This window comes from Chaetodon trifascialis, chromosome 5 (assembly GCF_039877785.1).
Source record: "Chaetodon trifascialis isolate fChaTrf1 chromosome 5, fChaTrf1.hap1, whole genome shotgun sequence".
Lineage (NCBI taxonomy): Eukaryota > Metazoa > Chordata > Actinopteri > Chaetodontiformes > Chaetodontidae > Chaetodon > Chaetodon trifascialis.
The window spans coordinates 15,453,074-15,479,415 of NC_092060.1; the positions used below are offsets into that span (position 1 = coordinate 15,453,074).

Consider the following 26,342-nt stretch of genomic DNA (forward strand, 5'->3'; position numbering starts at 1 on the left):
GACAGAGAAGACACGTGATAAGTGGATTTAATTCAACACAATTCATTCGGCAGCTAATTTAGAAGTTGTGCTATCCTAAAATGCTTCATCAGGTCATTACAAACAACTACTGTTTTGCTGGTCATGTTGGTATTGTGGTTCATTTTGTGTGATATCAGCAGCAATGGAGTCCTTTGTGTAACAGTAAAGTTATGAATCTTTCAGTTGAGTTCTGAATCATCCAGACATCTTCTGCAATGACTAGTTACTATATCTGTAGAAAAGCAGAGGCTCTGCTGTGCACTCACAGTCTAATTTTGTGGTTTATAGCAAAGTAGGCATTTCGCTCTTGAAATGTCCTGCATGGTAAAGGCTGGTGCAGGTTCAATATGACCTGCTACTTTTTATTGTAAAACTTGAAATTCTTGAAATTACTACCCACATCTTCTGAGCTTTTTAAAGGGGAACTGCACTCATGTGACACATCACTGACTGTTTACAGTTCTTAGGGAACACGACTGCATATGTGCAAAAGGTTATGTAAAGCCTTATGTGGCTTCAGAGCGAGCTGTGTAATGTCTGACAAATTCCCTCAAGTGATGTCATCCTGATACCTTTGCTTGCTATTGGACTACGTTTCCCAGATTCCATCTGTAGCACATGAGTTGCATCTTCAGTGAGAGAGTGAGTGAATTAACTTTTCCCCAGTCAGATTCACATTCAGAGGTAGATAGATAGCTACCCAGTTTAGCTAGATAGTAAGCTACCTCGCTAGCTAATGTTACACCATTCATATTGGTGCCTCTCACTGGATCAGACGACAATTTTTGTTTTTAACGGTGGTCACTGTGTCAGATTTAATGATCAGAGTTGCTATTAAGTCGACTTCAACCAATCATAGCTCATCTTACTTCATGATCACGCACAAGTCCACAAACTCATGTCAGAATCGGGCTAGATTGGTGGAGACTGATCCTGGCATAAGTGGTAATGTGCTTTTATAAGAGTGCAAATAATTCTTGCAACAGTCTTTGTTAATTTCACCGTGTAGTCAAATATAGGTCTTATCATAGCTGCCGTCAGTGGATTTAGCAGAGAGTATGAGAAACCAGCTTCAATCCTTGGTTACAAAGTCATTGGGAAAATACATTTTTGCTCCATTCTGATGATATGCTGACAGATGCACCGTGGGAATGGCCACTTTTGGATGCTATTTTAAGGAATTACTGTCAGCTCTGACTTACTGTAAAAGCACAGAAGATGAGATATTTCTTCACGCAGTACAAAGCTCCACAGATACCTTTCCTTTCACAAGCGTTTAAATGTACTACACATCTTTCTGTGTAAGCGTATCCTTGCATGAGCTAATACAGGATTACACTGGAAAGAGAGAAATCATCTTACTGAAATGTAAATCCCATGATCCAGTGTTCATTCATCATCTCACCCTGAATTTCAAATCAATACTGTTCTCCATATGTTAGCGCAGCACCACACCTCACATGCTCATTACAATCCCATCTTACTTTGCTGGCTTTTCTTGGTTTTAACTAAAGACAGAGCCGACATTTGCTTTGCAGCACCATAAGATACTTTTACAGCTTGGGTGTGAGGCCCTAAACCTGGCAGTTTGACACAGTTAGGCACACAGGACCAGGAAAGCAAACACAGTTGTTATGAGTTTCAACCTTTAGGCAAGAACAAAGTAATTAAACAGTTTGAAAATGTGAAGTATTCAGTCTGAAAATACTGTCTGCTGCTTGCTTGATACTGAAAAGTTCAGTATTTGGAGAAAGCTCAGTGTCTAGCACATAATCTAAGGTCTGTAATAGACAACACGGTGATGATAGTCAAACTTGACACTGCACTAGACTTTATTTGGCAGCCCTAAAGGTGTAAATTGGTGCTAGGAGGAATGTAAGCACAGGTAGGATTGTAATGTGACAGCCTCAACAGTTAGGAGTTTGTGCATACACACATGTGTGTGCGTGTGTGTCTGTGTGTGCATGAGTCATGGCTGCTGCTGTGGCCTTTAACACCCAGTCATCTGTCATCCATCAGCTCAGCTCTGCACTGCTGTCGTCTCAATCGCCTGACATAATATTGCACACACACCACTCACTTTCTCTGTCTCTCTCTTTCTCTCTCTCACACACACATACAAACAGTATTTTGACAACGTGCCACCAGCACCGAGTGTGAGTGGCACAGAAACACACACACTGTGTCCCCACAGTGTTCCCTGATTAACGAGATGGTTTGTTCTCTTCCTCGGGCCTGGACCAATCAGGCACGAGGACACAAATCTCTCCCCACTGGTGATGCTGAAGGCCACCGGCCACTATTTATTGGCAATCTCAGGCCTGACTACCCAGACAGACAGAGCAACACGCTTGCCACAGGAAGACACCACCGCCATGTCTGCCTCTATGTGGGTTTTTCATGCTCCGGGTAAATTTGGCCTCAGGAAATAAATATGCCCACCAGTATCATGAAATAGCAGTTTCAGAAAACATCACAAATACACACAGGCACACACCGAGATGCACTGAGGGGTCTCCTCATTTTTAGATTGTGTGGGTGTGTCAACAGAGGAGGGACATTAAAGCCACAAACCCATCAAAGCTGCGATTAAAGCAGATTACAACTTCTCGACTAAAGAGAATAATGTCTCAACAGAATTATTCCTTCTCTTCTTACCTCTCTGGACTTAATTAGCAGGATTTAGCAGGCTTGGTGTTTTAGCAGCTCGGCTAAACATTAGTAATTGCCGTGTTTATCTGCTTTCAGAGTAAAAATAACCCACATAGAGAGGTTGTGACAGTGTGGCTGCTTTCACCAAAGCAGTATTCCTGTTTTGTTCGCTGAAATCTGAAAACAGCTCCTCATGGCAGATTTTTTTTTTTTTCTGAAAGACCTCGATGACAGCTTTGTTGGTGAAACATTTAACAGTGTTCCCAGCAGTTATTTTAAGATGACTTTAATTGTTTACAGTGTTTCCTATTTTCTTCTGTTTTCTCTTCTTAATGGCTTGAACATCATGTCAGCAGTTACATTGCGGATAATGATGCCACGAACTTCAGCCTCTGACGTCTGAACTGTTGTGACGAGGAGTTTTGGCACTTCGCCTCTCATCTCCTCATCTCTCTTTTTACTTCTCTTATCTGTCCTCTGCTCATTCGCTCCTCACTACCCTGTTTCTATATTTTATCTTGTTTATCTCCCTAATAAGAGGGACCTTTGAAATCTGTGCTGACTTACTACTGGTTCATCTCCAGAGACAACAAACAGCATATGTAAGACACAGACACCAGGATTCAAAACACACCACAAACATCTCAGGTATGTATATTTATCATGCTTAACATTCCTAAACTCAGGAACCTACAAGTGAGATTATGAGAAAGTCAACAACTTCTACTATGCTCTAGTGATACTGATGCCATACAAGAATTTAAATGCAGAGAGACGTAGTGGGAGGAAACGTGGAAAAACAGGAGCCAGAACTGAACTTGGCCCGTACTTTACTGTATGTGAGTCATTCTTTGCATAGTCAGACATACTGTGATCTCAAACCTGGCTCAAAGTCATTACAGCAGGCAGGCAAGAGAGGATTGATGGGGAAGAAGTGGGAAGATTGAAGCGTAAACTAAAGTTCTAATCCTTAAGATTGTCATTCATACTCACGATTGGCATTATTTTAATCAGATTTCCGTTCAGTAATGACCTCTTTATATTGACTGAGTGCATTTCAGCAACAAGGAAGTACTCCAACTTTTTCATATTGTTTTGTTTATTCACGTCCTGTGTACACTGGACGTGCGGATGTGTCCCATTGTGTAGATTGAGTCTGCTGCACATGGTGTTACATTTTATCACATCTGTTACGAGCTTCACAGTATCACATACAGCGTTAAGGACTCACAGCAGAGGGAAAATGAGTGTTGGTGGAAGAGTCTGCCATTTTTTGCACTAGATTCAAACTGCGTTCACACACATAGGGGATTGACAGAACAACAATCTGTTTGGTTTTTTTTTATAATAATTTTATATCTTTATCCTAGTCTATGAGTTCATGGCAACAGTATTTGTTGTCCTTTTCCGGGAAAATCAAGCAATGCTTTATTCAATCAACACAAGGGTAAAATTGGCAATTTGCTGTCTTAACAAGGGTTATGTACCAGACTATTTTTGTCTGTGATCAGCGACTTCCTGGAGTCTCCACTAGTTGCTTGGCAACTGTTCTGAACAAAGAAATAGTTCGGCACTGACCTCTCACCTCTCTGCAGCGATGTCAAAGTGTGGTCCAGAGTGTATCAGCACACTGTGACATCACTGTTCGATGCATTTACAGGTGAAGGGGACACATCTAATAACACACAGCTGTGACGCTGGTCAGAGATGAAACAGACTTGAAACTTTTAACCAAAGCAGCCTGTAAAACCCTCAGTCTCATGTTAATTACTCTTTAAAGTGTGAGGAAGGAAAAGGAGAAGGAGAAGGAGAAGGAGAGGCAAGAAGGAGGACAGATGGCTCAATGAAGTGAGGGAGGACAGGAAGAAAAAGATGAGGAATAGAGGTCAAAAAAGGAGAGCAAAGAGGAGAAAAAGGAGGAGACACACACACACACACACACACACACACACACACACACACACACACACACACTGATGGTCACAAGCCAGAACACTGGGGTTCGTCAGCTTGATTGGGAATCTTTTCAGAAATCTCACAGAGTTCTGAGCGATGGCAGGAAATCTGGAGAAAGAGAAGGATCACAGGGGGAACGTGGGGAATATGCCAGGGAAGTGAACTAACTTTTCTCTACCATCAGCACATCTGCTGTGGAGGACGATCCATCTCCCTCGCATCGCTACAGGACGACACATATGGCAGGAGGGGCAGAATTAGCACTTAAGCTGCTCTCTGACAACACACGCACACACAAAGAGCGCGGCAGTGAAGACATGCCGGCATGCTCGGTAATTGTCTCAGTGTGATTGTGACCACAGCTGCAGAGACACATTACATAAAAGCAAAGGGCTTCCTCACTCACTTTCAACTGACTGTGTAAACCAGTGGCTCAATTATATCCATTACACACTCCTCAGACACAGATGATCCCACAGTGGAACGAAACGAATGCGTTCAAACAGACGACGTCATGCTCTCTGTACACCTGAATATCCACCCAATTTAAGAATGTCAGACTTCTTAGATTAGAAGCAATTCACTGTAATGCAAAGCAGAATTTTTGTGTCAACCAAATCACATGTAGCAAAGCAAATTAGTAGTACAGAAACATATGAACTGAGACGGCGACTGGAATCAGTGCATAAACAGAAAACGTTGCAGAAGCAAATACACACCTGCATGATGTCAAAGCTACCCATCTATCATGTTTAGTTCTTTGCAGTTTCACATGGAGCTGGTTATTAGAACTGTGGCACACGCTCATCAATCATGCTTTTTTTGTCCTTAAGAGTCAATGTGTGCTTTCCTGTTATGACAACTTTGTGTGTACACACACATAAACATGCACACTTTGTTGACAGAATAATCCTCAAAGAACCACTCTACAAGAAACACATTTGAGTTTGTAATTCTATTATATTTTGTGGATGAAGAGTTACTCACTGTAGCTGTAGGTATACACTCATAAACATTTCAAATACAAAACCAAACACGTGCACACTGCTCCACACAAACAGCTGGGCTTTTAATCTTTGTGCATATCTCTTCAAACTCAGTCTGTCTTTTGTATCTTGTAGTAATATTAACATTCATTTGGTATAATAAATTATATGGATCATAAATTAATGCAATGCATCCTATTAAACTGCAATTAATTATGGAATTCAATTATGGTTGAAAGGCCATGTATTGCCCTAAATGGCCTTTCAAACACCCGAGAGTGACTAAATTATGTTGCGGCAGCCACAGTATGCGGAATGTGAACAGAGCCTGTGAGATGAGGAAAACACAATTAAGAAATATCATTATTAGATTATTGTAGCTTTGAAAAATGAAGACTAATAGGCCAGCCTTTGCCTCCTACCACAGCTGTGTGACTGTAATTGCTCCACACAAGCGCACACCATTAAAGGTCAGGGATCAACAGTGTACAGACAACCACAACATGACCCATCTGGATTTGACAGTCACTCCGGTTCATTGCGTGCAGTAAACAGAATAATAAACGTGGATTTTCAGTTCCTGCAAAGCTCTAAGCGGGCCTTGTTTTCTCCTCCCTCTCTCCATCCTCTCTTCTTCACAGCCATTCTCCACTTTTATTTGAGCTAAATCTGAACACATCAGACTAATGCTACAAGACACATCAGCCAGCTCAGTGGGAGCAGAGAACTGACGACACAGGAAGATGGAGATGATCTGAATCCCGTCCCCTGTCCCCCCCCTCCCCGCCTCGCTCTCCCAGAGATCCAACTGATCTTCAGCACATTCAAAGTAAAATAAACATCCATCTATATCCTGTCCTTCCTGTTTTTAACCCACTGACTGTCTGAGCCATAGATTACTGTGTCTGTCCTCAAAGCTCATGGCTAGTATTATAGCCACTGTTGAATGAGGAAGCACAGCGCTCTGTTTTTATTCAATTAAACTTCCCTAGGGTGCGCAGTGGCAAATGAACTGCAGCCTAACAAACTCCCACCACCACACATCACTCCGCTAATCAGACAGCAGCCATGAGGCGCACACACCACTTTGACAATTTCATTCTCACTACAAGGACGTCTGTGGATTATTGCCATTGTGTAAACAAAGCAACATATTCTGTCTTTGTATGTGAGCATTTAAGAAATAAACCTTTATTCCAGATCGAGAAAAGAGAGCTTAAATTGTTTATGAGGTCAATAAGAAATACATGATGCCCTTCAGTCCATTTTCCGACTGAATGAAATATAAAAGTAAAAATTCTTGACTTTTCCAAAGTTAGCGTTGTATCATATTTCCTAGGACATAAAATACTGTGACTGTGTAATTCTTTTTATATATTAGAAATATATTCACACAGTAATTGTGAGTGGAGATACTTAAAGATTTCCCTAAAATAAAAACTTGAAAATTAAAATCACATTTTGCTTGTGCAGACTGTGCAAAGATTTTTTTCAACGTGGCAGATGTGGAGTAAATCCATGACTCTAATTGGCTGCTCCCGCACTGAACACACCTGTGATTACTCGTGTGGTCGTTTTAAGTTGCTCTTAAAGGTCACGCTTACGCTCTGCCATGAGTAGGAGTAAGTTGCTTGATAAATGCGTCTAGTCTTTACTTTCAGCCCACAGCGAACATTTTTACTCTTCGGTCGGCTCCATATTGCAGCCTTCACAGCATTTCTTAGAAGTCTGAAATAACAAATTTGAAACATTGTTTTCTACGTCACTCTCAGAAAAAGAATAATTTCATAAACATTCTGTTGAAGTAAAAGTTAGTGTAGATATTTTAATGCTGTTGTCAAAGTGAATTATTTATCTTGTAAGTAGTAGTTTCTAAGTTTTTACTAGCATTTTCTAGTGCTTCCACCTTTTCATATGGTCTTCATCAGCAGATGGAGTTTGCTTGGTTGTCATGGGGGAGAATCTGCTGACATGAGAGGTTTAGGTTTAGCTTTAAGTATCATCAACAGCAGTTTTGGGATTCTTGTTGGTGCTTACAGTACAGTTAAAAGCTCTGGAAAAAGGCTAGTAAGAGTACTTTGAGTTTTGGATAGTTATGTCCAAATATTGCATTCAAGGTCAAGAGCAAACTTCTGTGCTCTTCTTATAAGCCAACAAAGTCCACAAAGTGCTATGGATTAAATAATAACAGTGACTGAGTTTGCATATGAACAGATCAATCTCCATGACAGCTGAGGAAACACCACCTGCTGATGAAGATCACATGATGGGGTTGACGGCCCCAGAAAAGGTCATAAGGGAACCATGAGTTTGGATTGTTGTGTCACATTTTTCAAATTTTTGCGGTTTCATGTTTCTGGCTTTTGGAGAAATACACAGAGCAATAGAGATTTAATCACAGACACACACTCCTAAAAGGGTAAAACCACACACTTCACCATGACTCTGATGATTTTGCACTTGAGGAACATGTTTATTCCTCGCTGAAGTAGATAACTGCTGCACACACACAACAAACAGACACACAGAATGAGGAAACTGCTGTAATAGCAGTGAATGTATTTGGGTCTCCAGAGCAATGAAAGCCTTGTTCACATGAGAGGCTCCATTAACCTCTGAATCAGCTGCCATAGTATTACCTCCTCTTTACACACACATTATTACATTAACCTACATGGTGTTTTGGTGAGTGGTTGCTCATACCGAGGGCCATTACATCGCAATTTAAAGGCCCTGTGCGCCCACACAGGTGTTATTCCGCCTGATTAGACTTCATTTCAGGGTGATGTTGGGTGGAGCTGTGCTGCGAGTCACTAAAGCCTGTGTACTTATAGAGATGATAAAGGGGCAAGTTGCCCTGCCCCAACAGATGCCACTAAACTAACAGGAGATCACCCACATAGTCCTGAGCGCAGCCACAATCAGCAATAACTGAAAACATGTGTGATGTTTTTTCACCATGGCTGTGTAGAAGCTTGAACATTTGGAAACAATGTCAGATTTTCCTGCTCGAGCGTGCGCATCAAGGAAGCGTATTCAGTGTGGCTCCCACACTTCTCTGAGGAGTGCCAGATTTAACACAGCATGTGTGTGTGCGTGTGTGTGTGTGTGTGTGTGTGTGTGTGTGTGTGTGTGTGTATAGAGTGTGTTTGCAGCACTGTGACAGTAGTGGGAGGAAGGAAGTCACACGCCATCTCATCTTCCATGAGCTTCTGTCCCTTAGGTTGGCTGGTTACATAACTGATGCTAACACAGAACACTGGCCACCTCCAGGGAGGTCTGTGGCACGTAATTGTAATCACACAGTTGTACCTGCTGCTGTGTGAGAGCCCTGCATTTAAACCTGGATATATAAAAATGATTATCATTGCACACTCATAGTCCAGCTACTAAATGCACACACAAATTGCTCAGAGCTGCAGTTAATTTGCTTTGCTCCGATTCAGGAACTAATTATTACTATTGTTGTATTTGCCCCTTGGTTTGTTTGTGCTCATGCGGCAACATTCAAGAGTAGTCCAAAACAATGATGTGCATGAGCAGGCTGTTGGTCAGAAATATTACTGGGAGATTCACCTCAAAACAATTCCTCCCTTTTCTTTTTTTTCTTCTTCATTACAGAGCACCCGCAGCGTCTATTGCATATTGTTTTCACTGCATTCATGTGGTTAATATACCAGTGTGTTCAATAATAATATGCAGTTCCAGGGAGCATCTAGACTGCAATAAGAAAACAATGTCCTGATGCATCTTAATAGATGACGTGCCGCCTCAAAAGTTCACCATGGAGATGGGCTCTGACGGGTGCGTACCACCACGCACTGCCACGACAATTGTTCCTCAGACAGCACATCAGGTAAACTTGTTTAGATAGCTGTACCAACGTGAAACAAGCATCCCATCACGCAATGCACAGGCCACTTGTATAATCACAGACAAACTGTGAATACACTCAGCCTGTACTTAATCTCCACATCATAACCCTAATCTTACCAGAAACCTTAAAAGGATTCTGCAAAGGTAAAACTATACTTTTGATTCAGCAAAACCCCAGTGGCAGTGTTTTTTAATAGCAACATTTTTTATCTTGTTGACTTATGTCAACAATTTTAATATTCTTTATCAAGTGGTTATGGCTATGACAGATAAACAATGGTTAATGTTAAGCAACTAAAACATTAAGGTTTTAGTTAATGTTAAGGAGAGATCACTGTTATTATAAAACTAAAAATAAACAAATATACATTCTGCTCATGTAATCACCTCGTGACCTCTTGAGGTGACCCCAAAGCCAGACTGGGAACCATCCTTTTGCTGATCACAATCACAACCTTGTCTCTGAACTCGAGTCATGCAGGGTCATCCTTTATCATTCTGAATAGAAAAATTGTAGGACACACACTTAACTATGTAGCAGGATTTCGACATCAAGAGCCTAGCACTGACAATATGAACGCAGAGGAACATCAGAGGCAGCTCAGAAAGGTGCTAATCTTGTCAAAACACTATGATCACTATGATTATAGTGACGCTCTCTCAGTCACTCAGGCTGTAATAAAACTATACCCTCTCATCCCTCCAAGGCTTCCCTTCTTCTCCACCTCATCCTTTCTGCGCTCACTCTCTCTTTTGTCTCACAGACTGAGAGAAACCCACACACAGACGCACGCACGCACGCACACACACACACACACACACACACACACACACACACACACACACACACACACAGACAGACTGCGTGTGGGTCAGTGCAGCAGCGGTGGCTGCAGACTGGAGCAGAGGTCGGCCGCACCCTGCTATTATCCCCAGAGCCCTGCTCTGTTTAAAGGCAGCGCTGTGGCACACTGAGTGATGGCTCAATGGAGGGCCTGCTGGGAGCTTACTAGCAGGTGAGGAGTCAGACGAGCCGGAGGGAGAACACACACAGAGGGACGCAGTGCAGGCACATGGACAAATACACATTTGCACACAGGTGGACGCACAAAAGCTGTCAGTCAGTCATGAGTGAAACAGGCAAGAAATAAAACCTGCAAATGTACTAGGAAGCACACATACATGCAGAATGCCTGACACACACACACACACACACACACACACACACACACACACACACACACACACACACACACACATATGCTGAGTGTGGTAAAAAGCCAGTCGTGCTCTCCAGGGATAGAGCCAGTGGCCACAGAGAGGCAGAGAGGAAGCAGCTGGCTGCTGGAATACTTCCCCTTCTAACACTGTAATTTCCTCCCAGAGGCACACCTGGGCCAGCACTCATTCACACATATATACTGTATCTGTGTGTGTGTGTGTGTGTGTGTGTGTGTGTGTGTGTGTGTGTGTGTGTGTGTGTGTGTGTGTATACAGAGCACACATGTGAGAGCTATTTGTATCTGTGTACGTGTTTGTTTGTGTGTGTGTGCATGCTTGGCTGCATGTGCGCGTGTTTATGCAGGTATGTGCTAACATGCACTGCTGGCACAAAGTGCATCCCTACTGCTCGATATAAAACCCCTATTATCATATAGCATTACACATTATTACATACATAAAACACATGTTCCGTACATTATGCAAGCCGTGAAACAGATCTGTGCGCTGCCACTGCACCTTCAACCCGAAATAAATGGCAGCTGTTGCGACAATGTGGCCAGAACTGAACAACCAGCTGATCTAAGACCAGTAGCTCCTTACAGCCAGTTTTATTCAATGGACACAAAACAAGTCAGCGTTAAACCACAGCAAAATTACTTCTGATAGGGAAATCAAAAGCAACAGATCATTTTTTGATAAAGAAACATATTTATTTTCACACACTGTGTCTTATGTAAGTTTAAAATTGAACGCTTAACGCCTTCTTTTCCCGAATAGGCTATACTTACATTTTGGACAGCTATCTTCAGCTTTACAGCCCATATTTATCCACACTATTATGGTTCTTTGATGTTTATTTTTCCAAATTCTGGAATTTGCTGCTAAGCATTGGGTTTTTCGTGCTAAAAATGCTCAGCCTCAGACAAGCCTTGGCAAATGACATTGTTTACATAATCTATATATGGTAAAGGAATTCTCCGCTGAAACTACTGGGTTTTAGATCTGAAAAGAGCAGCCTAGAGATGCTCAGGACAAACGGCTCCTGATTTCATTCAGACCTGGGCTTAGACTGCCTATTTTGCTTTGGGGCGAATGGGAAGACGGCGCAAGAATGGGAATACATGCTTCAGGGAACTGGACCACTTTAATGTGGCAGTTAGAATTGAGATAAGTTAAGAAACCTGATTGTCTAAATCCAATTTATTTGCAACTCAAGGAAATGTCGTGTTTATTACAATGCTGTAGTCAGGCAGTCTAAAATTGAAAAAAAAAAAAAAAAGTTTAGTTTTAACATTGAAATCACTTTATTTGGAGGTAAAAGGAGCCTGTCTGAAAAGTCAGTAATTATCCCTCAATGCACAGAAAAACTGTGCTGCACAACTATGGCAAGAACAGTCGGTCAAAGATGAACAAAAACACTGGACTTTAAACTATGATGGTGTTTACAAAGCATATTTTAGCAATAATTTTAGCATTCAGCTTTGGTTTCTCTTCCAGAGGAGCTTGCTAACCAGGGGCTTTCTTTGACACAGTCTGAGTGTCTGACTGCTTGTCTTCCTTGTCCCATCAAACGTCGTTTTACTGTTGGAGTGATGGCTAAAACTACAAAAAATAAAACCTATAAAACTGGAATTTCCCTTTCGAAGTTGTCCACGTTCACATACAGCTTGTGGTGGCGCAGATCCAAAGCAAAGGGATTAGAGGATATTCTTTGCACAATCTCTTGAATAAGCCTCATAATGACATCAGAAGAATGTCACCTTTCTGGTCTTTTTTTGGTGGCTATTTTGGATTCCAACAAGAGGCACGCAGCACTGCAAAGTGTCTGCTGGGACCCCCTGTTACATACTGAAGAAGAGTACAGGCCATTTGTGTGTGTGTGTGTGTGTGTGTGTGTGTGTGTGTGTGTGTGTGTGTGCACTCTCTCTAAGTGCTTAGTCACGAGTCTCCTCTTAAAAACCCTTGCACCATATGACTATCCTTGTGTCACACCAGCAGAGGCAAAACAGGGAGGGGGGAGTAAAGTGAGAGAGAAAGACAGAGAGGGATAGAGAGAGAGTGGGTTCCCGAGGGAGCCCCCTTCATTTTCAGGATGCGAGAGGCAGACATTAAGCTACAGTGACTAGCACCACTGGCCTCTGTCTGACCCTCTCAGCTCGGGCCAAACCTGAGGCGTCATTGTATCGGTGCTGCACAACGTGCCATACGCCAACAGCAGTGACCTAACCAGGGCTCAAATCAGCCCAGAACAGTGGAGCACAATGCAGTACAGCAAAAAACATATAAGAACAGCACAGAAAAGCAGCACCTGAGGGCTAAAACAAACGCTGCCTTTGTGTCGCTGCCTCAGTCCTCCGCCCAGTGTCAGACCTCCAGCTAATTGCAATAGCTTTGCCCCAGAGGCTGCAGGGAGCCTTTCTGCCTTTAGAACAATACAGATCTACGAAAAGTCAATGAAAACAAGTCAGCTGCAAAGGACTACATTTTTTTTAACACAGTTCTATAAAATACTGTGTATGTGAGTTCAGAGCACAGCTGAGTGATAGTTACCACATAGCAAAATATAAGATACAACCACCTAACATGCTACTGCTGATGCGCAAGGAAACATATAAGAAAAGATTTCTTCTAATGTAAGAAAAATAGTGTCTTTTCTGCATGATATTTATGTGGGAGTTTAGTCCAGGTACCAGACTAAATGAGGGGGATTATGGGAAAAAGCCCTCTGGTAGTCCATCTGTTTGGGCATGTCTCAGTACCCTGGACACAACACTGCACTGGCACGAATACACTTGCTTGTATACACACAGTTGAAGCGACACACCCACACAGACAGTCCAGTCCCACTAGACAAAATACTAAACCCCACCCTCACTGTCCAATCTCAGAAAAAATAAAAATAAACATGTCTGCAGACACCAGACGGCAAGATGAGTTTGTTTGGGGCAAAAAAAAAAAAAAAAAAGGAGCAAGTGAAGCTAAACCCAGATAAAAACAGGGAAGACAGGGAAAGAGAAGAAAATTAGCAGACAGACATTGATCAAAACCTCAGATAAAAAATGAAATTGTGAGGGGTGGAAGAAAAGACAGATTGAAGGATGGAGCTCTGTCCGGCCAGCAAAAAATGAATGGCAATCCTTCGTTTTCTATCGCCGCAGCGATTAATTGACGAATGTGCCACATTAATAATAAAGCTCGCTCTCTCCACTTAGGACATTGATTCACACCTCCTCAGCTTATGGTGTAAGAAACCGATCAATCTCGCTCCTTCTTCATCTCTCTTTCTCTCCTTCTTGAGCTCCTCTATTACCTTGCTAAATATAACTTCCTTCCCTCTGTCTTTAGCCAGGAAATGAGTCCAACATTCAATAACTGGCTGCGAATTAAGTAGGCTTGGCGAAAGCGATCTTCAGAAATGATTGATTGATTACTAATAATAAGCTAATATTCCTGATTGATCTGCGAGGGTTGGTGGGGGTGATTGTCTGAGAAAGACAATCTGAAGGAATCAAAGAGAGGGAAATGGAGGGAAAAAGCAATAAGAGCTACAACATGCTTCCTATGTGTCCATGTGGCTGTGATATTACAGTGGTGTGATGTAACAACTGGAAGGTAAACCTGTGTTTACATAATGTTGTGGTCTAGAATAGCTAAGGCAAAGATAAAAAGGAAAAGACAAGAGAAATGAAGGGAGAGAGAGATCCACATCAAATGCTTCTGGGAGCAGCACATGCCTGCTTGTCTGTCTGTCTGTCTGTCAGTCTGTCTGTCTGCTTAGCCTTGAAAATCCCAGCACTCAAAGCCAGACGACCACAGAACTCATGCCCACGCCATACATGCACGCACACGCACACACAGACACACACACACACACACACACACACACTGTGGCCTGTTCTATCCTACGCTATTGATCTGCACCCCACTCTTCATTAGAAAGAAAGATTCAACGGCAACAAGGAGCAGTGAGACGTGTTATGTGTGTCTAAGTGTTTGTGTGCACGCATGTGTGTTCGGAAGTGTAAATGTATGATCAAGGGAGCTGTGTAAGCCACGTGTGGTTACATCCTGTATCTGAGTGTGTGACTTTCCGTATAGGTTTTTTTTTTTCAGCATGTGCATGCTCGCGCTTATGTGTGTGTGTATGTGGATGTACTGCCAGGTATCAGTAACAGTGGGAGCAGATCTGTGTTACTCTAACGCAGTCTGTCCTCCCTGGGTGTTCCTATGGAAACTCTCTCTCTCTCTGTATATTATTAGACATTCTTGAGTCAACTGCTCAGAATAGGAAGACACAGATCACATCTATTGCGATACACTCGTTATAAAGCGCTTCGACTTGCTCCTGTGCAACATGGGAGACTCGATTCTGTGAGAATATTTTTTCTTTGGTGATTAGCGGAGATGCAGACTCTTGCACTGGTTGGGGTCACAATTGATTGACTTGTAGGCATCAGATCAATCACGGTGATTGGGCAGCCACTTCTACTGACACAAGCCTGAGGCATGCATTGCAGTAATATTTTTCCCATGCAAGCCAAGTTCTTAAACCCCTGACAGTACAGCTGACAATACTGAAAATACTATTTTCTTTCTTTTTTTTCTGTTTTGTGGCACATTTTCAAAAAGTCTTGGGAGTCTTACAGCAGATACTGAATGCACTGTACACTCCAGGTTTCCTGGTATGAGCCAGTAAATGGACAATGCCTTAAATGAGTGCAAATTTCTATCCATCCATTCATTTTCTATACCGCGTATCCCTTTTGGGGTTGCGGAGGGTGCTGGAGCCTATCCGAGCTGTCAATGGGCGAGAGGCGGGGTACACCCTGGAGTCAGTCGATCGCAGGGCACAAACACACAACCATTCACACTCACATTCACCACTATATTAATTTAATTTAGACATGAGTTCAAAATTCATAAAGTTTTCATTCCATTAAGTGGAAGCACAAGTTCTGCTCCTTCGTCTAAGTTATTAGGTGTTGTAGTTGAACCAACACGCCTAAATGACTGAATAACTCGATTGCCAATGATTCCCTAAACAACATATATGACCGTTGGAGAGTACCAGCTCTATCTTCATCGTACCAGACGTTTGTTGTCATGTGGTTAACATTATGAAACAGTTGAAGTGTGATTCGGTTTCGGCATCTAAACTACTTGTCTTTGTCAAGGCAACAATGCTAATTGGTTCGGTTTTGGAAAAGATCATACTTTGGCTTAATTAAGTACGTAACTGTTAAGTGTGTGACATACACAGCACATACACAGCGAGCACTAGCAGCGACCTCCTGGGTGAAAGGCCTGTGTTTGTCTGACCGACCCATCGACCTTGTCTCATCCATATGCAGACATGCTTTCTCTTTAAACTACGTCACCTGACTTCCTCCTTTGCTCCCGTCATAATTGCGACAGCCACTAGTAGCAGCTCACAATAAACATAAATATGGGTGCTAATAATAAACTGGCACAAAGGACCTATATGGCCGTTCTTCTGGTGGGGGGCGGGCTGAGTGGAGCATGTGTGTTGCACTCCATACTGTGTCTCTTCCACATCCTTATTGTTCATTCACGTTAAATGCTCCACCCAGGCTTAAGATTAATAAAAGATTGTAACACGTGTTTCTATGCTTTCTCACATGGTAATATTACTGTGGAGAGTTACTGAAATACAGCATCATTTGGTGCTTTTGAATTTGAAACATTTGACTGAGAGCTGTGCAGTTAAAGAAATCATTTTGATGCTTCTTGTACCTTTGGGTTACATAAAATGAGAAATATATGCACATTCCTCACTTTAAAATTGATCAAAACTTCCATTTATTTTGTGCTCGGCTAAGAGATGAAGTAAGATGACAGTAAGATGAAGTCACTTGATTAAACTGATTCAAGGATAATTCCTTAAAGCAAGCTCATCAACCTCATTTTATTGCATTAAAGGCCAGGTTTTGTTTTTGTTTTTTTCATTTAATCGTAAAGAAAATAAGATTTGGGACAAATACAAGATAAAACAGATGAATAGATGAATTTTTCCGATGAATATCTGATTTTGCTCCCGTGATAATGTTCAGACCTTGAGTATTAAAGCCTATTTGAATACATGCCTGTGAATATTCTCATTCATCCAGGTCATTGTAAGCTTCAGGGCATTCAATCGTTTGCAACTTTGTCAGTTTGTCTTGGAAGACAATTCAACCCCCAAAACCTTAATGGGGGATCATTTGCCTCACAATAGAGTGATACCATCCTTGGTTTTGGGGGTTGGCCTCACTCAGAGGATAAATACTTGAACCTAACACCATTTCATTGAACTAGAGCTGTCCTATCTAGTCTGGTGCGCATGAACTGATGAAGCCTGCTCGGATGAGAGGCGAAACGTCTTCCAAGACAAACTGACAAAGTCCAGTTGCAAACGATTGAATGCCCTGAAGCCTATTTGAATACATATTTGTCTTCCCTCAATCAAATCCTAGCGCTGACATGCTACATGCCAAACTGTAAGTATTACGCTTCCTCTAAAATAATAGCCCTTCTTGTTATTTCAGTTCATTTAATTCATCTGAAGGGTGCAAAATGGAGGCAGAAGCGACAAGAAGCCAAAGCCGTGAATGCCAGCTGTTAATTGTTCAGGCAACGTGTAATTCTATAAAAGACACAGAGGTCCTACCTTACCAGTCAAATGTGTGTCTCCATATGTCACTCCTTTACCACTGGAAAATTAGTGCAGTGACAGGAGAATGCATTTGAGTGTGTGTAGGTGTAATCTTTTTGACAGCAGGGTGTGCTCACGCTGTGACTCACTGTCTTTGCATACAATAGTTTGATATGATTATATAACCAGGTGTGTTTCTTTAAGACACTAGTTTATGTCAGGATGTACTGCAGAGACCATTAATGACAACAAAACATGCGAAATATTCTTGTGTGGGTTTAAAATTAAGGGCAAATGATTACATAGCTTGCAGTCAGAGGCGTTAAATAATTCACACGTGTGACCACTGGAGAAGATGGAGTTAAATAGAGCACAGTGCAGAAGTGCAGCATCCAGTGAAGGGTGTGTAAATTGGAGGATGGTACATTGGGAGCCACACACTGACCTCTGGAGTGGAAGTCTGCCGCCGCGCTGCTGATGGGCGCTTTCTTTACGGCTGACGACCGATAGACGATGTGTGTCCTTCCTCCTGCTCCACCCTCCTGCTCCTCCTCTTCTATAACTCCATCGCCCCTCTCCACCGGCTCGATAAAAAACTCCTCTTGCTCCATCCTGATCATACCGGCCTGAAAGAGAAAATTAATTGGACGACATGAATGCGTGCAGGTGAACCCTGACATGATTTTAATGCGTGCCAGTCCCTTGTAATTACAGCCAGCTTCTACTCCTCCCTTGTTTTGCCTCTCTCTTCTCCATCCACCCTTCACGTCCTCTCTTGCCCTGACAGTTCAAAGAGTTTCTTTCTTTTAGTTGAGTGCAGAGTTAGGGGCACGCAGGGAGAAGAGAGAAGAGGAGGGGACAGCAGCAGTCCCTCCTGGGGCCCCCACAGAGGTCCAGAGTGACACCTGGCCAACACAACAGCAGGAGATGAGACTGTCCCACTCCCATCCTGGACTAACACATTCTGTCAGGTAATTCCCCACGTCAGCCTTACACATGCACTCACTCACACAAACACACATCAGTCGTGCACAAATGCAAACTCACAGGGAGAGACCGGGGGGGGGTGAGCTAGGGATGACGCAAACTGAAGAAGCATGCATACAGAGTACACACGCAAAGGCGGAGTTGCGTGCACACACACAGGGAAAACAGGCACTGGGAAAATTGCCCGTCACTCTCTCTTATTCCATCTGTCTGTTTAAGACAACTGGTAATTACCAAGGCAACGCACTGCTGTAGAGGAAAGCCATGGGGGAGAACACACAGAGAGGATGGGAAGGCTTTGGAGAGGAAGAGTGCAAAAAGAAAGAGAGCGATAAATGAAGAAGAGAGACAACATCGATACGATCAGCGCTCGTCTGCGTCTCCCTTCGCTCTGACAGGAGAAGGAGGGGATGATGAGCGAGCTGAGGAGAGGAAAGTGAGCCGATGATAAAAAGACATACAGTGAACATTACAGGGGACTGTGCGATAAGAAGGTGGACTGTACTGCACAGAGGTTCAGAAGTCCCACCCCAGGGCACAAAGGGCTGAGTCCATTAGCCTTTCACATCTGTGGTGAGTTTTTCTCACATTGAAACTACAACCTGAGCTGATGTGAATTTCACGGTGACAGACCTGCAGGCCTACAAGCATCGTATATAATGGTATGAGCACAGTTTCACATGCTCTTAAACTCTGTAGGTATTAGAGCATGGACACCTCTGGGGGTGTCCTGTGGTGCAACAGATCCTGTGCATCCTGTGGGTTGGGGTGTGGGGTCTATGTGGATCCAGCGCATCCTGATCAGATCAGGATCTGGGGAGTTCTGAGGCCGGGTCAATGCCTCGGGCTCTTTGCCGTGATCTTCGATTTGTTCTTTGCACTGTGATGGAGCGTATTGTCCCCCTGGAGGAGGCCGCTGGGATCGGGAGTACTGTTGCCATGGGGGGCATGCTTGGTCTGCAACAATGTCTAAGCGGGTGATAACTCTTTCACTGATTCACTATCAAACTGAATGTTAATTTGATGTATTTTATTTTCTTATTGTATTTGTGTACTCCACCTGTCTGCCACATACTCCACCTATTGCATGTCTGTCTGTCCTTGAATCTGTCCTCTGTTTTCTTGTGTTGACTATTTGCATGTCCCTTCTTAAGCTGCAGAGAGCTGAGCTGTCTCAACCACCGTACTACATAAATAAAATCGATTTTACTTCACATGAATATATGAAAACAGATATATAATATACGTGCTGCACTGTGCATTATCCCAATGATTATCTCAGAGGGCCCTTGTGAAGGGAGGTCATGACAGACGTTCATTTCACAGGCCACCTCTGTATCCATAATGTCTCCATCATCTATTGGACAGAATATAATCTCAAAATCTCTTCTTTTGTGGACACATAGGACTTATTGAATCCTTTGAGCTCTGAAGGAAATGGGGTATAATAACTTGTATGCTCACTGAATTCCTCAGAGTGGCTGTTTTGAAAGGAGATGGATATTAACAAAAGTGGCCCCTCAGAAATAAAAAGGGGCTGTTTTTCTCGCCTTTACTCTCGTTCTCTCCCATTCCCCTCTCATTCGCCCTGTCAGTTTGAGGCTTTGGTCCCGGAAGGATGTCGACAAGCCACTGACCTGCCCTCTCTCCCTCCCTCCCCCACTCTCTCTCTCTCCACCTCTCTCTCTTCTCATCCCTCCATCTCCCCGAGCCGTGGTGCGGCATTCCGATCGGAGCTGATGGATCTGCGATGGTGCATGCATTCCCACTCCAGAATACCAAGCAGTGGGGAGAGGAGAGCTGTGTCAAAGAAAAAAGATGACATGTGGGACTGGGAGACATGGGTGGATCGATCAGAGCCGGCATAGTGGGGGCGGGGGGTTGGAGAGAGGGGAAGGTGTGAGGGAGCTGAAGAACTGGACACATCCTTTGAAAAGCCGAAGTGAATAAAGCATCAAAGAGCGTGCGCACATGGTGAGAAGCATTGTCTTCTTCTCCTCTAAACCAGGAGCAGCCAAGTCATAGTTGAGGGGATTACAGGAAGGCTTGTCCAAACACTGTGTCCAGAACAACTGAGAAAAATTCATATTCATCAGCAGCACACCACCCGCCTTAATGTGCCAACACTGGTTGGTTTATTCAAAGACAGGGTTAAGGGCCGCATACAGATAAGCTAAATGTGCAAAACCATGATGACACAGTGTTGGGAAGGCTGTAACGCAAACCTCTTTCTGTTTATTTCACGCATTTAGACAAGAAGTAGACAAAATAACAAATCTTTTAACCATGTAACTAAATGAATCAAATGATAAAGAAAGTCTAATCACTGGACCAGCTGTGTAGAAGTTCTCTGGGACATTTTGCATGCACTTTTAAGACGGTCCCTAACTTCAGCTTGTTATTTTCCTGTCTACTGTCAAGTCAGACAGGATTTTCATAGCTCCAGGCATCGAGTTAACGACACCTGGGCAACATCAGTCAAGTTTTATCCTGCACTGCCAAACAAATACTGTATATGGTGAAAACTGATGAAATTGAGGGTGAATCTTGCAGAATGACTGAATATCAAACTTTAGAAATCTAAAACTGTGTTCGTTCTCTTGTGAGCATATAGTCCATTTGTTTATATGTTGGCAAATCTGCATGATTCAAAATCTGCTGCTTTGGCAACTCCTGTTCACACTGCTCAAACAGAGATCACCTGGATCACTAATGCTGAAAAAAATCTGATTCCTTTTTATATCTTTTGTTAACTAATTTACGGAAATTTATCCTCGATGGCTCCACCGATTCTAGCCTTGAGTGTATGATGTCTGTGTGTTTCCAGGTGTCTGACAGTAGCGGTGTGATGTTTTAGCTCAAGGTGAAACAGAATCTCGTCTTTTTGGCCAAGCTGTTGTTCATCTGATGCTGTAACTTTTTCACCATCTCTCCTGTGCAGTCATTGATATACCTTTAACATTCTCACTCAACACCTTGCTTGTTCAGGGATCGTTGTGGCATCAGCTGCTTTGCGAGCTGCTGGTCTCTTATTACAGTAAATTCATTTTGCTGCTTTGGGTGATGAGCATGAAGATGTTTTATTATGTTTATTAGGTTTGACGTGTTAAAATTTAGCTTATTAGTTCCACTCCCCTCAAGAGACACTTAAATCTGACACCGGTTCTCTCTGCATCTTATCATCATCTTCACTGATTATAGAGGACTTTCACATCATACACAGGAAGTACCACTGCACATCTGGCTGCAAAGGTCACAGCTGAGCATCGAGTTCATATAGATTTCTACTATATTTACATGTTTCTGCGTTTGTGTCTCCTAGTCTCCGCATTATCTGCTCGTTTGTATAAATGGGTGGCACGGTGGGACAGTGGTAACTGTCACCTCACAGCGCTGAGGGCGTGTCCTCCACCATGCCTTCAGTGCCTGCTGTTCGAGGAAAGCGGCCTTTCTGTGTGGAGTTTGCATGTTCTCCCCATGTTCACCTTATCCTCCTTTACAAAACCCCACTAAAAACATGCAAGAAGATCACCACCTGACCAATGGTGACAAAATGGACTGGGTCCCCGGGCGCCGGTCGGCTGGCAGCCCACCGCTCCTGGTCTACTGCGGAGGAAGGACTTGCCGAGATGGGTCAAAGGCGGAGGAAGAATTTCATCAATGCATGGCGTGTGTGTAGCATGTTGTGTTGTGTGACAAATAAACGGATGTCTTTCTTTCTTTCTTTCTTTCTTTCTTTCTTTCTTTCTTTCTTTCTTTCTTTCTTTCTTTCTTTCTTTATTGAGGCAATATTTTACAAACAGCGAACAACAGGATGATAAAATTCTAAAAAAATCTGATCGACCGCCTCTTTGCAGCAATATATACGGTGTAGTTTCTCCATTAAATGCTGATGATGCCGAAATGATACCATGAGAAAGATTTTAAGAAGTTACAGTTACAAAGATGTAAGAATAATAAACAGAGCTCACTGTGGACGGTTTTCACCATTCGCCATTTTAGCCCACAATACTGCCATAAAGAAGAGCGTCATTCCCTCACTCATACAGGGAGCAGTGAGTCTCTATGATCCTTGTTACTACTTGTCACTTTGATCAAGAACATTTCATGTCTCTATAGAATATATAGGCTACAATAGAGTACAGAATTGAGTATGTATATTATGTAGTTTTGAGAATGTTATAGATCCAAGGCAAAACTAACAGAGGGCATTACGTGCCGCCACAGCTGCTAACGCTAAAGGACGCAGGTCTAAGGCTTCCGCATTGGTTTCACTTTTCAGACGTGGAAGCTCAGTCCACTATTTCTACAGTCTATGGATGTCTTAACGGTGAACTGTCAAGTCTATTTCAGCTTATATTTCAATCAATTTAAACACTTCCTTGAATAAATCTGCTTCACCCGAGAATAATGACGCAAATTACATCTCAGAAATTTATCACAGAGATTAAAGAGGAGAAAGCACATTTTGCAACTGGCACCAATTATTCGCATCTGGCTCATCATCAAAGAACACACATACATGCTCACAACTCAGCAGCCATAACTGAGTTATTATTACTCTCATGGCCATTGAGATGGTGACACTAACCACAACCCTCCCTCTGAGACCTGCAGCCCATCCACAGGTTCCAAATCCGGATCCTACGCACCGAGTGTCCAGTTACAACAGGAGGATCCTCTGTGCTTGAAGGCACACCGAGCTCTATTTGAGGATCTGAAAGAAGTAACTTGAGTCCGGGGTAAGTGTCCTGAGGGTCACGTGAGACAGACGAGTAGCAGAAAAGCAGTGTTGGAGTGGAAGAGCGGATGTTGTGGTGAGGATCAAAGTCACACCCAGTCGGGGCCCTTCAGCTCAGTCCACCACTGGCAGAGTGTGTGTGTGTGTGTGTGTGTTTTGATCTGGTGTCACTGCGTGTGTGTGTGTGTGTGTGTGTGTGTGTGTGTGTGTGTGTGTGTGTTTGATCTGATTCATAACCCTGCTACTGCTGGCCAACTTCACACACAGTTACACACATGCATCCACAGGCAGGCAGGGCAGACACAGTTACACACAAGCACAAACACAAACACACATCCTCGCACAAATATAGCTTTGATAGTGACTCACTCGTACTGTGTAACGCACCAATTCATTCACCCTTTGAGTCATGAGAGAATCAGGCTCGTACAATAGTACGACTGATTTGAAAAATTAGACACACTTCAGAGAGAGAGATTAAGAGGACACATCACTGCGAATATTAATAGCGTTTTATTTAATCGCATAGGCAGCAAATTGCACCTTTATGCTCCCCCGCCAAGCTCTAAGAGAGAGAGAGAGAGTTTGGATTAAGAATAAAGCTCTGGCAAAAATTTTGATTTATCTGAAATTTATGAAGGCGTAAAGCGGAGTCTTTCAAAACGTTCAGGGAAGCTAAATATATAAGACAAAATGACCCTTGGCAAACCTTTCCTCTGCGCTGCTCGCAGAAGAAAAGGTGGAGAGCAGAAGGAGAACGAGGAGGGAGAGAACTGCAATTAAGGTTAAGCATTAAGACAGATTCATTAAGTGACGTTAATTATTTGCTTAATGTCCTGAAGAGCGATGCGATTGCCCAATTATGTTAAACAGGGATATGCAAAGAGGATGAGGGGAATAAACGCAGCAAACAAAACACATGAAAGGAGGGAGGCCTCATCCCACTTAAACCTTCTCATACTTATGTCCTCTGTCAGTTGCTGAAACACACTCACATACACATGCATGCTCACAGACACTGTCAGGTTGTGTGTGTGTGTGTGTGTGTGTGTGTGTGTGTGTGTGTGTGTGTGTGTGTGTGTGTGTGTGTGTGTGTGTGTGTGTGTGTGTGTGTGTGTGTGTGTAAGCCAGATGCCAGTGTGATTTAAGCCTTGCAGGATTTAGTGACGCAGCTCCATCCCTGTCACCCAGCTCAGCTCATTACATAGAGTGGTCTCTAAAAATGGTCATTCAGGGGAAAAAAAAAAAATAAAAAAAAATCTGTAAACACACACCTTCACAACCTCACATGCATACACATGCATGGTAGCTGTGTCCCACCCACCCTCTATTTCTCTTTCCTTTCTTTCTCCTCCTCATTTGCAAATTGTTCATCTTTGACCTACATTTGTGATCACAGTATGTCAGCCAGACTACAAACACACACTCTCTTTCTCACACACACACAAACTCTGGGTCATTTAGGGTTTTAGCCCTCCAGTACGGACCGAACACATCAACCGTCTGCGACCCCGAAAAAGAAAAATGTTGGATAAAAAAAAATAAAACTGCAGCAGTGAAAGGAAGAGGGGGGACTTGAATAAACAGGAAAGGCCCCACTGAAGCTCCAGTCTGTTATCTCCAGGAACATCTTCCCACTTTTGAGTCAGACCCCCACTCGCACACTTTGGTCAGTCAGTCCTCTGTGTCTATCCTCATATTCCTCTCCAGATTTGCACTCTTTCCTTCATCTCCTTTCCCTCCCTGCTGCCACATAATCTCCTTCTCCGCCTCTCCCTGCTCTCTTTTCTTTTCCATCGCTGGTTTTGTTTCTCCCTCATTTTTATCTCACAATTCCATTAGTACACCATCCTCTCTTACCCCGTCTCTTTCCGTTTCTCATAACGCTAAGTGGTGGAGGCACTTTAAATGTGTGAGAGTGAAGACAGGCCCAGGTGTTGGAAAAAGGAGACAGACAAAAGACAACAGAGCACAGGGTGTATTATTTAAACAGACTCTGGATGGCATGGACCTAAGAATAGCAGTAGTAAGCCAAACCTGGTTAGCCTGACCACATGATCCGTGGAAATTTTGGTTCAGGGCGAGAGCGTTGACACAGACAGAAATACACAGTTGCTGACAGTCTGGCAGAAAGACCGAGAGACTGAGTGTCAGCCAGACAGTTTGCAAAGGAGGCTGCCTCAGTGTCCCGTTCTCGCTTTCTCTCTCTCCCAATTCCTGTTGTTATTCATCAGGACAGAAGCTCCATCCCTCTGTTTTCTGTCCAAACAGAGATTGTGAATCAGCAGTATGAGGAAGGGAAAAGGAGAGGAAACAGAGACAGAATGAGCAGAGGAGTTAAAGCAGAAGAAATGTGCGATAACCAGCCAGGAAAAGGTGATGGGAAGAGGAAGTGGTAGGTAAAAATGAGACAGTCTGAAAGAGAAGGATGAGAATAAGCAATTAGCAACATTAGTGTGGAAAATTAGAGACAAAAGAAAAGCAGTGGAAACGAGAAAGATTTGAGGAGAATGGCTGGAATGAATTTTGGGTCAGCAGACAGAGATAGAAAGCAAAAATGAGAGAATTTACAAATTAGAGAGCATCATTTACTCCAAAATCAGCTCACACTGAAAAAAAGCAAAGGGCCTCCTCCTACTCCTCCTCCTCCCCCGTTGTTCATATCTCTCTTCCCTCTGTTTCACCCTTTCGTTCTTTTTTCTCTCAGCAGTCTGACAGCTTTCCCAGACAGCCAAATGTTCTTGGCCTGACCAACATGGAGGAGTCAGGACAAGTGCAGGGAATGTTTACAAGATCTAATCATCAGACGCACCCACACTTGGTCTCGACTGTTGTCTTTTCACAGTGAGGCTCAGGTATTAGCAGAGGGCCTGTACTTTCTAAAGAGGGTGGCGGCGTGCTGCACACGGCCAGAGGCTGTGTAGCATAAAGCTGATATACTGTTGGATCAAACTTACTCCAACCCCAGAGGAAGGTTCAGAGTGGCTGGTGTTGTGTTACATTTACAGCATCCCCAACAATGCCAAAGTGCCATTAAGGAGAGCTCAAAACTCCAAACAGGCCCTGGGGCAGTGCACCAAAGGCAATCTCTGAGGAAATGTTTGTTTAAGCCTTGAAAATCCTAATTTTACCTTGTGTAAATTGGGGAATAGGCAGATCTCCATAATAAAACTGCTGGAACAAATTCAGAAGCCTAATAAAATGAGGCCTGCATTCACTTTACAGGTTTAAGGGTACACTAAGAGGT

General features: G+C 43.1%; 1 protein-coding gene across 1 annotated transcript in view; it reads right to left on the bottom strand.

The window, feature by feature from the left end:
- Nucleotides 1-26,342, bottom strand: part of LOC139331472 (A disintegrin and metalloproteinase with thrombospondin motifs 2-like) — a 109,903-nt gene that overhangs the window by 41,843 nt on the left and 41,718 nt on the right. Inside the window, exon 3 of the mRNA XM_070962942.1 lies at nt 17,813-17,993. Coding sequence (XP_070819043.1) covers nt 17,813-17,993 — 181 coding nt within the window. The remainder of the gene's footprint in view (nt 1-17,812; nt 17,994-26,342) is intronic.